Source organism: Melanaphis sacchari, unplaced genomic scaffold, assembly GCF_002803265.2.
Source record: "Melanaphis sacchari strain LSU unplaced genomic scaffold, SCAv2.0 Contig2_pilon_pilon, whole genome shotgun sequence".
Lineage (NCBI taxonomy): Eukaryota > Metazoa > Arthropoda > Insecta > Hemiptera > Aphididae > Melanaphis > Melanaphis sacchari.
The window spans coordinates 7,301,551-7,315,345 of NW_020271173.1; the positions used below are offsets into that span (position 1 = coordinate 7,301,551).

The following is a 13,795-nucleotide window of genomic DNA, read 5'->3' on the forward strand; positions in this document are numbered from 1 at the left end:
TTTGATAATTGGATCATTTTAATAGTGATGTATTCTTTGTATAAATACAAAGTATTTAATGTTTATAACAATTATAATAATATGGTCATGTATACAGTAAATTTATTATATAGTCAAAAATTTTTGTCAACTTATTTAAATTTTGTTTACCCGTAAACTGGCTGTCTTTTACGTTTATTATTCTTTACAGGAATATAATATAGATAAAAATGTTTCGTTAACTTATAAAAATGTGTTTTCCTTAAAAAAAAATCGATTGACTACTTTCAGTTCTTTGATATGTGATATATATTTTATGTAGGTAGTTAAATATCTAATACCTATCTATAGTGTATTATATGTGTGTTGCGAAAAGGTAGGAACTAAAAACTGAAATAATTTATTGCAAAAAGTAATTTACAATAAAATATATGTAATATTGTAATTGATTTTTACCAAAATGGAACTATGTTAAAATTAAAATATATATATTTTAATAACATATTTATTATTCCATTATCATTTTTTTTTTTTTTTTTTATAGGTAATAAAACAAAAACTATAAAATACAAGCAGATTAATTATTGAGTTGGAATACAATAGTGCAGTATATTATTATATATTCTATAATTTCATGTCTAATATAGTAGTATATATTTATATATTATAGTAAATATACAAATATTGTCATATGTTTTAATGATCATAATTAAAAAAATATATTTTTAAAGAATTAATGTAAAATTGAAAAATTTTTATTACTTCAGTGAATGAATATGAGTAGATAGAAATGTATTCGATTTGATACCGATTATCATAAAAATGTCATTTTATTTTTTTTTTTTATGTTTTTGACAGCAGTTATTGAGTTACACCTGTACGATGTTACAATGTAAATGTATCTATCTACTGTTATGTTATTTGCATAATCCTCGACTTGGGTGATTTTAAGGATTGGTTGGGTTGATAAATATAACACACAAATATGAAATAAAAGTAAAAGCTCTGGTTGTTCTTTGTATAATACCAGATTGTATATTATTATATTATAAGCTACATGGAAGAGTTTTGATTAGATGTGAAGAACGAAAGTGAATTCTCTTTGGTAGGATTTGATTTTTAGTAATAAGATTGAGGTTGTTTCTATTTTCTGTTTAAAGATCAGATATCCGCATGTTAGTGTAATACGAGTTACGACTTTCAAAGACTTGTGAAATGTCTTAGAAATTGACTATGATACTATGATTTTTTATTCTAAAACTGTCGCTATCTATTTGTGTAATATAATAATGATGTGATAATAATTTTAAAGAAATATCTACTACCAAAATTAAATATAGTGTCGAGTTGCAAGAAATAGTGATGATTAAAAATATTGAAACATTAAAAGTACCTACTCAAAAACTAATAAAATAATTAAAATACATGAGGTGTACAATTATTTATTATTTCAAATATAGTTTATATTGTTACTTTTATAGTTTTATACATTTGAAAATAATTATTATTATTCTTAAAAACTATTAAAACTACTATAAAAGTGTTATCTTTTATAACTTTAATATTTAAAAAAGTAATTACCAAAGCAAGTTGAGTAAATCAGACTAAAAGATTTTTTTTTAAATATCTAAAAATGTGTTGAATTTTTTTTTTTCATCATTTTTTTAGATTATCATTGTTACATTGTACATTAGATACATTGTATTCATCTTATGTTATTTGAATAGTTATATGCTAAATTAACTTAATAAAATTTTAAATTTACGTATGTTTAATATTTTTTCTTTTTTTAAGAATATAGAACATCTTCTGATTTTATTTTATTTATTTAAGGGTTTATAGTTTACGAGTCTAGAATTTTCATCATTTGAACAAAATATTTATTGTAAACTTTCAAAGCATTTAAAGTACTAGTAAACTTTTTAGAGAACCTTTATTATTTTTAAATTTAATATTTAATATTTTATCATTGCTTTCAAACGTATAATTATAATACAACACTGAATTTAGTGGAGATTAATTAAGAAAGACGAACCTTTAAAAACCGTTTATTTTTATAATATCTGTAAAATTGGATTAAAAATAAAGATTATCTTAGTTTCACATTGCTACTAATTAGTTATTTAAGAAGAAAAATAGTTAAACAGTTATATGGATTCCACCTTTCAAATATTACATAACAATATTATGTGAATACTACATAGTGTAATATTATAAGAAGATTATTATTTAATTTATGTTATTTTTGAATTCTGAAAAAAATCAAATAATAGATAAAAGCAAGTATTTATTTTTGAAAAATCTAAAAAATGTTTGATTCAATCAATAAGTATAAATAATTTCTGATTAAATAATAGACTAATAATATAATATAATTTATGTTGAAAAAATCAAAATATACTATCTAGTACATAATTAAAATAATAAAAGTACTCACCATGTTTAACCAAGCATTTGTTATAACGATTTGATTTTTTTCATCCTAAAACAATGTAATTTTAATAAATAATTGTATGGCTTACAAATATTATATAATTATAATTATTTTATAATTATTAAGAAAAAAAATCAGTAATCACACAGTTAAAAAAAAAAATGCGAACTAGTAAAAATACGAGTCCACATAAATAATATTTTAAATATATATATAATATAGCTACACGAATACAGAAATAGTCATTTTACAGCTCTAATAATGTCATAATAATAATGTATTTGAAATTTCCATTTTAGTAATTCAGAACACGTCTACCTTAAATCATAATGAAAATAAAAGATAAAAAAATAAAACAATACTTTTGAAATCACGTTAAATTGTTTTATAGCATTTTAATAACAATTTTTGATTATTTTTTTAATTTCCTAAGTAGGTACAGTAGTCTATAATTTAAAAGTATATTTTATGCATTTTAAATGAAAAAAAAAGTTGTTTATTTTTTATCTGGTAGTTATTTATTCATTTCTTAATTAATTTTTTATCAGTTATTTAGTTAGTTTGTGAATAAAAACGTTAATAAATCGTAGTTATAAAATAGTGTATACAAATTGAATAGTTATAAATTGTTACAGTTGTAGTATGATAATATTTTTTATGAATTTCTAAAATTTTCTTTAATATTATATTGTACAGATAATTTTATCTAAGCAGGTAAATATATGTATTTTTTATTGTATTTTGATAATTATATTTTAAGATATCATAGATGTAATTTCTTGTGAAAGTGTTTAATTAAATTATAAGTTGATTTTCGTTAGAATTTAGCTTAATAAAAATCATTCATAATATCAAGTAGAGTGATCCTAATTTATTGTTACTTTCTGGATGCATTAATTAAATGGTAATTGTGATTGCCATTTTTCTATGTCACTCATTTTATTGATTTTTTGTTATATTAATGTACTCTTCTTTGAATAGAAATATTTGCTATAGTTCATAAAAGATTTTTTTTTCAGAAGAGGTCATTGGAATAGATAATAATTATTTTCTAAAAATTATATACCTCCTATTGATATTAGAGATGATAAGAATTTTGTAGAAATACATTTTCATAAAAATGAACTAACAATTCGGAAAGATTGGAACTATTACTACTACTAACTATCATGTTTATGTCACAGATAATTTGTAGTGACTGTAACTATATGTTTGAACAATTGGTTCTGTTCATTAACAGCATCATAATGATTATAAAAGGGAAAATATTGCCTTAAATGTGAGAATTATGTTCTGAAAAGTTAAAACATAGATCCCAGTTTTAGCAAATAATTATAATCATAAAATATATTTCGTTTATAGCAGATAAGATCAATTATTTTGAATTAATATAAATTAATGATCAAATTAATTCTTTAAATACCAAAAAATGAATAAAAATAAAATTTAACAGCAATATTTATTTTTTAGGTAGGTACTTGATGTACACTTTTAATGAGTGATCGAGTACACGTATTATTATTGATGATAAGTATCAGTATTATAATATTTAATTGTATTTGAATCGATTAGAGATGTGCATTACAGGCAACGTGATATTATGTATGTATTTTTTTATTGGATTAGCTTGGGTAAGATTGGGTTTGATATTTATAAAGCCGCAGTATGATCGGTATAAGTTTCCAGAGAAGTTTTTTTGGAGTATTAAAGGTATAAATGTTATAACTAAATAATAGGTGACAGATCATTGCCCCGAGGGATACTTACATTTATCTTGTAGAAGAAAAAATGAGTTGTAATATTTCACTGAAAAAAATCTATTTTTGAGGAGTTCAGAATAAAGTAGTAATAAGGAGCAGGTAAAAAAGATTTAACTGTGAATAATAAACCAGACAATAAACGTCAAATATAGATGTGAAATACGCGTGGACTCTGTTGCTTTTTTATTCGGCTATCAGTCCTAATGGTATCAGCATTAATTCCAAAATAAATAGATTTGATATTCTACTGATTTAATTTAGTTACTAACTTGTTGTTTTATTTACACTGTAATAGAAATTATTATTATTTTGGCTAAGATGCTGGTGTAGAGTGGTCAAGAAGTTAAATGTTATAAAAACTTGGTCAACAAATAGATTTAACCTGTATAATTTTCAATCAACAATGCCAGAAATTACTTTCTGAATTATTTGAATTATTTTAAAATTTTATTTGAATATAATGATAAATACTATTAAATATAAATAATATCTAATTCGAATTTCAAAAATTTATTTGTATTATCAACAATATTTGTAGTTAATTAATATTCAAAATATTCCGTCACTTTTTGTATTATTTATAGCCTTATAGGTATAAAAGATGTTTAACTTCGTTTATTTTTTTCGATTTATATTAATGAAATGTTTGTTTATACGTCAAAAGCTTGAAAATATAATGTAATATTACTTACGAGTTGTAATTATAACAATTTAAAAATGGTTTATGATAAATTTATTTTTATTTTTTTATAAGTGTTTGAAGTTAAAATATTGTTAACATCGCGAAAATATACTATTTTTTTTTTTATTTAAAAGTTAAATAATCATTTAAGATAATTGATTCATTAATACAAAATTATCTATTTACGTGATATTCGCTTAGCATATTTTAAATTGAGTCTTAGGTAAGATTTTAATGAATAATATAATCTCAAAAGTGTTGGTAGATCGATTGTATCTTGTTAGTCTATATATATTAAGCCTGACTCTTATCTTACTGCATCTCATACACATTTATGATTTTGATTCTTATAAGCTGTTAAAATTGAAATATATTTCAATATTACTTATGTAATTTGTATCGTGTTAAAGTTAAATCTTGTAAACCAATTCTATTGATCTTAGGGTGGTCTACCACTAGGGATTTTAGTAACGTGATTTGTCCCTTACAAACCTTATTTAGAAAACTTGTCTAGACAGCGACACAGAGAATAAAATATGTTATATTATTTTAAAATATAGCTCAAATATTTAAAGGATAAATTCATTAAGAATTCATTTTAAGTCACATTTTTGGTTATAATTTATTTATTAATCATTACAGCTACTTTAAAATTACATTAAATGTTCAATATCGTTAAATCAAAAAAAAGTAAATAATAAACATTTTATTTTTTTTTAATTTTAAACGATCTACGAATAAACATTTGTATATTTATTTTCACTATAAATTGCAATATTGTGATATGTCGATTTACCAACCAATACATTTTATTACTAATTTACTATTATAATGTGACAATATTTGTTAACTACATCGTTTAATATTATTAGTATTAAATGTGTGTATTACTATTTTTTCAAGTTTTTGTATCTGTGTAACTTGAAAACAACATGTTGATTTTAAATTTACAGCGTACTTCTTAAAATTTTTATATATTTAATCTTATATTAATATTTTAAATATACTTTCATTTCTAAATTATACATAGTATTATTGGATATTTACGATAGATATAAATAAATTTAATATTTTTTTATCGTATTTATTACCATTCACTTTTTGTTATTGAAAAAAATCAAATTTTAATTTTTAAAAACAATCAATATTTTTTTTTTTTTTTTTTAACTATTTACCAACACTTTATTTTAAAAATATAGAAAAAAAATTGTATTTGAAATTATAGGTTGTATGGTAAATATTAAAAGTAAATAATTAGTTCTTTAAAAATATAAAAGTAAAACAATTAAATCACTACGATAAAATTCTATATGTTCTATGAATATTTTAAAAACAAAAAAATATTTTTTCCAAAATGAGTATTTATGTTAAAATGAAAAAAAATACGCTTTTAATTTATTATCATTGACCATCACCGTTGTATCTTGCATTATAGAATATAGGTACTACTATAACGGGTGATAATAATTGTATTTTTAACAAACAAATCATTAATTATTAGTTAGTCAGCATAGGTAATATAATTATGATTTATACACGTTCATTTGTTTCAAAGTAACTACGAATTTATGCCCTTATGTTATTTGTTTTTGTATCGAGTAAATTGTACTTTATACTATTGCCACACAATAACGTTTTAGGATCGAATAAAATACATTGCAAAAGTATACGGACCACGTCTATTATCTGCTGTAGTGTGATACCAAATGTAACTTCAAGTGGATCGGATTCGTTGGATACAGGTCTCTCCAGAGGGTTGTATTCCATTAAGAGGTCATCCAACAGTTGCCTTTCGAATTTGCCTTGAACGCTCTCTGAAACAAAATTAACATGAAAAATTTAGTTAATAACAACAACAAAAATAATAATAATAATAATAATAATGAATTATAATTTATGCATTTATTCAACAATACTGATTTCAAATTAAAAATTAAACAGCAAGTAGATACGCAATTATTTTATGGTCAATAGGAAATTACAACTGTTTATACTATTGCCTGATAAAAAACTAATTGACAATTTAACAGTATACAACTAGACTTTGTACAAATTACTTTTTAAAATATTGTAATTAATTTTCCATTAATAATGAGCTAAACATACATTAATGAAGTATTTATTTATTTAATATTTAGTCTTATTTGAGTAATTATTTGGCTCAAAAATAACCTAGATTGATTAAATTTGATATATAAAATGAAATAAGTTATTTATATATATCAAATTAAACAATAAATGAGTCAACTCACGATAATTTTAAAGTAACAAGTATGTATACGACTAATGGTTTATTCTTAATATACTTAACTTGTGAAACTAATGTAAACGTTAATTAACATCTTTAATTATATGAAGCGATTCAGCTCCATATATTACTATATCTAAATATCTAATTCGTTTTAAAAATAAACATTTTTTTTTTTTTTTAATGTTAAATAAACTAATATTAGATTTAATATTATTGCGGATATAAAAAAAAGGAAAAATAATTATCGGATTAATATGATACTGTTTATTGGTTTTTAATTAGTGTAACTTTTCCCTGAAATATTAATTACAAATTAATTTATGCATTTCGGTTCATATATATTTTAGTCGGTATTATGATCATGGAAATGTGTTGTACGAATTTAAAGTTGCTTGACTTAAATCAATATTAAATAAAAGTAAGCAATTTGATTTTTTTTTTTTTTTTTGAAATTAAAAATTGAACTATGGTTTTCATATTTTAAATTCTTATTGGAAATTTAATGTATTAAATTTATATTGATGTAAATTTTTTTCTGTTTTTTTTTTCTGTCAACTAACTTTTGGAGTAATAATAATTTATCAATATTTTTCGACTTGTGTGTTGTTCCTAGTAACAAATTGGATCAATTAATACTTTGAGGATTAGAAAATATTTAATACTTTTTAAAATAATAAGAAAAAATGAAACAAAAAATAATATTACAATAAAAGTATTAATGCAACACTAGTTTTACATATTTTTAAATATATATAAATTAATATTTTATAGACGTAGTAAAATTTTCAAAATATTTATGTTTGAGCTATTAACTTTTTCAAAATTGTATAGTGTTTCAAATTTTCGTTACGCATTTTCGTGTTTGAATAAAACCGTCTAAATTTTATAAACAGTTCCTTATAAAATGAAAAAAAAAAAATGAAAGTCATTCCGTTTATTCGAAATTCGTAAAAATCAATTATAGTGGTTAATTATTTTTAAGGTAAATGTTTTATTAAAATTGTAAAATATTGTCATTAATACTTAAGAATTAGAAACAAAAGATTCTTTATTTATTGATCTTTTAATATTATCAATAATTTCATTATGCTCACCAGAAAATCAGCATTTGTTTTCCCTACTTTATGAAATAATTTGACTGGTGTGGGTAATCCACATGTAGTATATTTTCAAATGTAGTTCAAACTAAACTTTAAGCTTTCCTGATATTTCTATGATGAATTTGAAATTTTTATTAAAGTCGATTGCTAAATTTTTGGTAATATATATATATTTCATAAGTCTTTTTTATTTTCGTAACAAATGACAATTATTCTACATACAAGCTAAATAATATTTGGTTTTCATGAACATATGAGATGAAAAATTAAGCTGTAAACACTTCCAGAGCTTTAAAGAATATATGTGCAAAATTGAGTGCCAGTTAGTTCAGTAGTTTCAAATAATAAAGTCATATATAAAAGTAAATTAATTTTTAATTTAAACAAATTAAATTTGAAGATAATCATATAATTTAGAGTATAAAATTATTGACTAGATTGAGAAGTCGAGAACAACGCTGACAGTCAACTAATGATAGTTACAATATAAAGTTACACTTGTAATACTGTTTTTCTCAGGTAATTAGTGTGATGTAAATAGATAGATATCAACCTATAAAAGTTATAGGGAGAACATATTGTTGACAACTGACGATATTGGATAACAAAAAATTTAAATCACAGTACAATTTTACCAGACGAGATTTTTGTACATAAGTTTTTTTCTACACAATATAAAGTTATTATTTATTGTCCTGGAATAACTTTTTCTTTTAATAAATTATACTTTTAATGTGTCCTCTCTGCCTAGTCCATTGAACTCTCTAGCAAAGTTGGCGTTTGGCGTTTGCGTTTCCTTTTCAAACCCTCTGTTGCCACAGAAAATCCGGTAAAAGTCGTTGGTATGGCCCATAATTAAACTCCATCCCTACCTTAGAAATTTCGCGTAAGCTCGCCAGATGTCGTATGGACAACAATCAATAGTCGTACCCGTATTTTCTAGACTATTTTGAGATGATAAAGTTTTTCATCCACCTCTCTATCTGCGGTTTGCTGTTTTTCTCTCTAATTCTCTTTTTTATTTTTTCTTCTTATACGTTTTTCTTGTTGTTGTTGAGTTATGACGCCGCTAACAATTATTATAACCAACATAATATATATATATACAATTTGTATATAAACTTATATGCTTATAAAATGTGTTATAGTTCGATAAGTTTAAAGTTTTTAAATTTAAAAGTGATCACTACAATTTTTTTTTTTTTTTTTAATATTTAAACAAAAGTTTTAAAAATTAAATATATCTATTCTAATATTCAGTAGAACAATTCGTTTTTGTTGATTTCTTAGAGACCATTTTTATAATAAAAATGTCAAAGTCTGTCAAAACTTATGTGAATTATTTTTTCATTCTTATAAAGTATTTTATTCATTTTAAAATTGATTTTTAAAGTCTCAAATAATAAATTGTATAAACAATACACTTATTTTTATACATCTATTAATTTATTAATGCTAATTTTTACATTTAACATAAAATATGCTATAGTGTAAACATATTATCAAGTGTATTATTATTTATTAGATAATCTTTATTATAAACTTAAAAATATCGGTGTTTTTAAATATTAGTAATATTTTATTAATTATATATTTTTTTTATTCAACTACCGACTATAGTTTGATGTTCATACGAAAACAATATAATATACAATTATTGTTCGTAAGTTATAAAAAATGTCGTTAATTAGGTACATGACGTCATATATGTAATATTGTAATATGCTTAAATAAAATACCAGATTCATTTATTACTTAGATTTTTTTAAATAGTAGTTGAATTTTTATGATATTTCAATTAATAAAACTAACTTGGTATTTTAAATATTTTAGATTAGGTATACTAGAAATTAAATATACGATTTAATTATAATGCATTTAGTTTAGCTTATATTTAAAGAAATATTGAGAAATTTACTTTTAATCTAACAATTTTGATTTATTACTCAATGCCTCTTCTTTTTTTTTGGAAAACATAAAATATATATTTTATATTATATTGGTAAATTCTACATGGACAAAGCAATAGTAAATGTGTTTTGTTTTTTTTTTTCCATCATCTTAGTGACCAATTACACTGTTATTTTTTTAAATTTTCAACTCTGAGGTTGGTTTTTAGTAGAAAATTGAATAATATAATAATTATTATTATTATTTTTTTTTTTTTTTTGCTGAAAGAAAACAAAAAAAAAATATATAGGCATTTTTGAAATAATAGAGGAAAAAAAGATAATTTTATACAAAATTAGTTTTCAAAAAAATTTACTTTAATAGTAATACAAGTATTTACAGTTGAACCTCGATAAATCGAACCTCTAATAGTCAAATTTTCGAAAACTCAAAAGAATGTCTTGGCTCCTGCCATACAATATTTGATATAAGTAATAGATTTCCTCAATAATTCGAATTTATCGATAACTCGAAATAATTTTAGTTAAATTGTTGCGTATAATTCGAATTTTTATTCGACATACAGATATCGATAACGATGAAGAATGACCTTTGTTTAAAATTACCCTTTCTTAGGCATTAGATGGTTTACAGATTGTACGTGAATATACTCAAGAGCAACGAGAAATTTTATATGAGATTTTTTCTGTGCTAAACATAATTTAAGACAATAGATATAGGTCCTTATATCAAACAATAAAAAATAATCAAAAATATATGATTTTATTCAAAAATAGTGCTACATTATTTATTACATCGTATATATTTTCTTTATTATATACGAACTGTATACAAATTTATTACTTTATACTTTTACATTTTAATACAAACTATATATATATACATAAGTTATACATTTATTAGTAAATACATAAGTAAATAAAATTATAAGAGGAAGCTTTTGTGTTGTTTAAAAAAAAAATGTTTTTGATTACTCCAATTTTTTATATCAATTTATCAATTTTAGTTATCAAGATTCCATTGTATATGGTAAAACTTCCTTAGAAATATAGGTTGACAGAACTTTTTTAATGAGATTAGGTTATCGTACGCATGACTTATCAATTAATTCAAATTATTTAACATATCCCCCAGCACTGTGCATTGTATGTTACAGAACATTGTAGTGATGTATGATTTAAGTGTTAATATTAATATTATAATTCAACATTATCAACAAATATTTAATTCTTTAATTTTAAATTTTAAACTTTTATAATCGATAATCAATTAAAACTTAACACCATAAAAGTTTAAATAATGAAAATAAAAATAGTGATATGTGTTAACAGTAAAAGAAAAAATATATAATAGCGTGATGTAGAAAATTCTTTTTAATGATATATAATAATAATAATAACATTAGGTACCTTCAATTTTATTATTGTAAGAAAATGGAATGTGGATCGTAATCTACACATAAATAAAATTATCACAATTTCATATTGTTTTATGATTTTATCCTTAAATCTTGTAATAAAAATAAGTGGTTGAATCATTACTGAATCCTTAATCTTTATAATGTGAGTTGTTTAATGCCGAACCTTTCATATTTTAATTTGTTCATAGGTAATATTATGCATGTTAAATTTATTTTGTGTTGACATTTTGTTATATAGAATTCATTCATTATCAATAAAATAAAAATTTTAAATTAAATATTATGATAATTTACATATTAACATAATTTTTGTACATGTATTATTTTTGTTACTGATTAAGAAATTTGAACTAATTAGAAAAATACGAGATATAGTCAATATCATCATATTAAATTTAAATATTGAGGTAATTTTTTATAATACATAATACATTGTGACTATTTAATTTTTATTATTGTTTATAAAAATATGGAAAAACTATAAAATATAAGTGATATTGTCCAAAATGTATTATTTAATATGTAATATTTTTACTATTATTGTCTTTAGTAATAAAACTTGATATTATATAGCATCAAAATTATTTCGTAAAGATTATTTGCTATTGTTTTTTTGCCATTCAAACATTTTTTAATTTTAACTTTTGCCCTATTTTTTTCGTGATATTTTTATAGAGCAATACAGTAATATATCCATTTTAATCAAATATAAATTCATTACGGTTTAACTAATTCTTTCCCTATTAATATTTAAATAGATAATAATTTTGAGGACTTTTTTCCAGAATCATTTTTTTTTTTTATTTACTTTTTATAAAATGATAATGTAATATTGTAATTTGTCAACTAAGTTAGGGTGAATTAAATAGCTTAATAAACAAATTAGGTTCCAAGATTTCGAGTTCTGACCATAATAATAAGTTATAACTCATTGAATCATTTTATAAAATCAACGCACATTATTATTATTTCAGTTTGTTCGTTGTCAATAAAAAACTATATGAATGTTGGTTGCAACAACGAAAAAACGAATGAAAGTAATTGGCACTAAAGCATTTTATAATTTTCACACTCCATATAATAACACTTATTTGTTAATGTGGAAACTTTTAAGTGATATTTTCATGCTCAATTTCTTATATATGAACATAAATCTATAGTTAAAAAAAAAAAAAAATAAATAAATATCAAGAAATTATTTTAAGATAGATGAAGTTAAAAAACGTATAACTGATAATAACACAATATAATTACAAAAAAAATTAAAAACAATCAAACTGTCAAAACCATAATCATTGAGATGTATTTTAAAATGTACTTTAAGGTTTGAACTTTTAAATTTTAAGTGTATCAAAAATCTTATTAAAATATAATGCAAAATAGTCCCTTGAAGTAATATTTTTAAATTTAATTAAAATATTGAAACTTTAAAACATTTCTTCAGTGAAAGTTTCTCGATCAGTAATTTATAAGTCCAATGTTTTTTATTGCATACAGCTAAATTTGTTTAAGTTATAAAATAATATATTTTTATTATAGTGCCATATCAAACAATTTAAATAGATAATAAGAATATAAATATTCCATCATGTTAATAAATTTATAAGTAAAATCATAATTATAAAATAAATTTCATCAAAAAAAAAAACAAGTATTACATATTTCTAATAATAATTATGATTATAATAAAATATCATCAATAACCTACTTAAATAAAAATATCGAATTATCTATGCTCGTTTATAGTTGTAAATGTGACAACGCTGTTCGACTTTGTATATTTCAAAAAGTTTCAAAATAAATGGTTTGATGTTATTATTTTAGTAAATTTATTTTCATAAATTTATAGTACATTTCCGTATCATAAAAAAAAGGTTGGTTATGTAAGTTAAATTAAATTTAAAGATAAACCAAGTGCAATTTTTAATTATTTTATAAATATTTATCAAGAAATGCAATATTATTATTCTGCCAAAAAGATACAACAAAGCAACTTATGATTTTATTAATTATAAATACGTTAAATAATCATTGAAATTAACGGGTTTACGTAAATTGGTCATGGTAAAATTGATCGTTTAGTAAATTGGTCGTTAGATAAACTGGTCGAAGTATATTTTCGTCGTAAAACATGAATATTGGTTTAAGAACGTTATATATTGGTACAAATGGACAATAATCATTAGTATACGTTTTGCGATAATAAGTTGAATAATAGTGTTTACAAATTTAAACTGTCAGGCTAAACCATCTAAAAA

At 21.5% G+C, this 13,795-nt stretch overlaps 1 protein-coding gene across 4 annotated transcripts in view; it reads right to left on the bottom strand.

Annotated features, from left to right (window-relative positions):
• LOC112596125 (acetylcholine receptor subunit alpha-type acr-16-like) overlaps positions 1–13,795 on the bottom strand; it is a 188,422-nt gene that overhangs the window by 36,136 nt on the left and 138,491 nt on the right. For all 4 annotated transcript variants that reach the window (XM_025341625.1, XM_025341628.1, XM_025341627.1 and 1 more), the window contains exons 2-3: positions 6,530–6,669; positions 2,417–2,461 (exon numbers count right to left, since the gene is read on the bottom strand). In XM_025341625.1, coding sequence (XP_025197410.1) covers positions 2,417–2,461; positions 6,530–6,669 — 185 coding nt within the window. The remainder of the gene's footprint in view (positions 1–2,416; positions 2,462–6,529; positions 6,670–13,795) is intronic.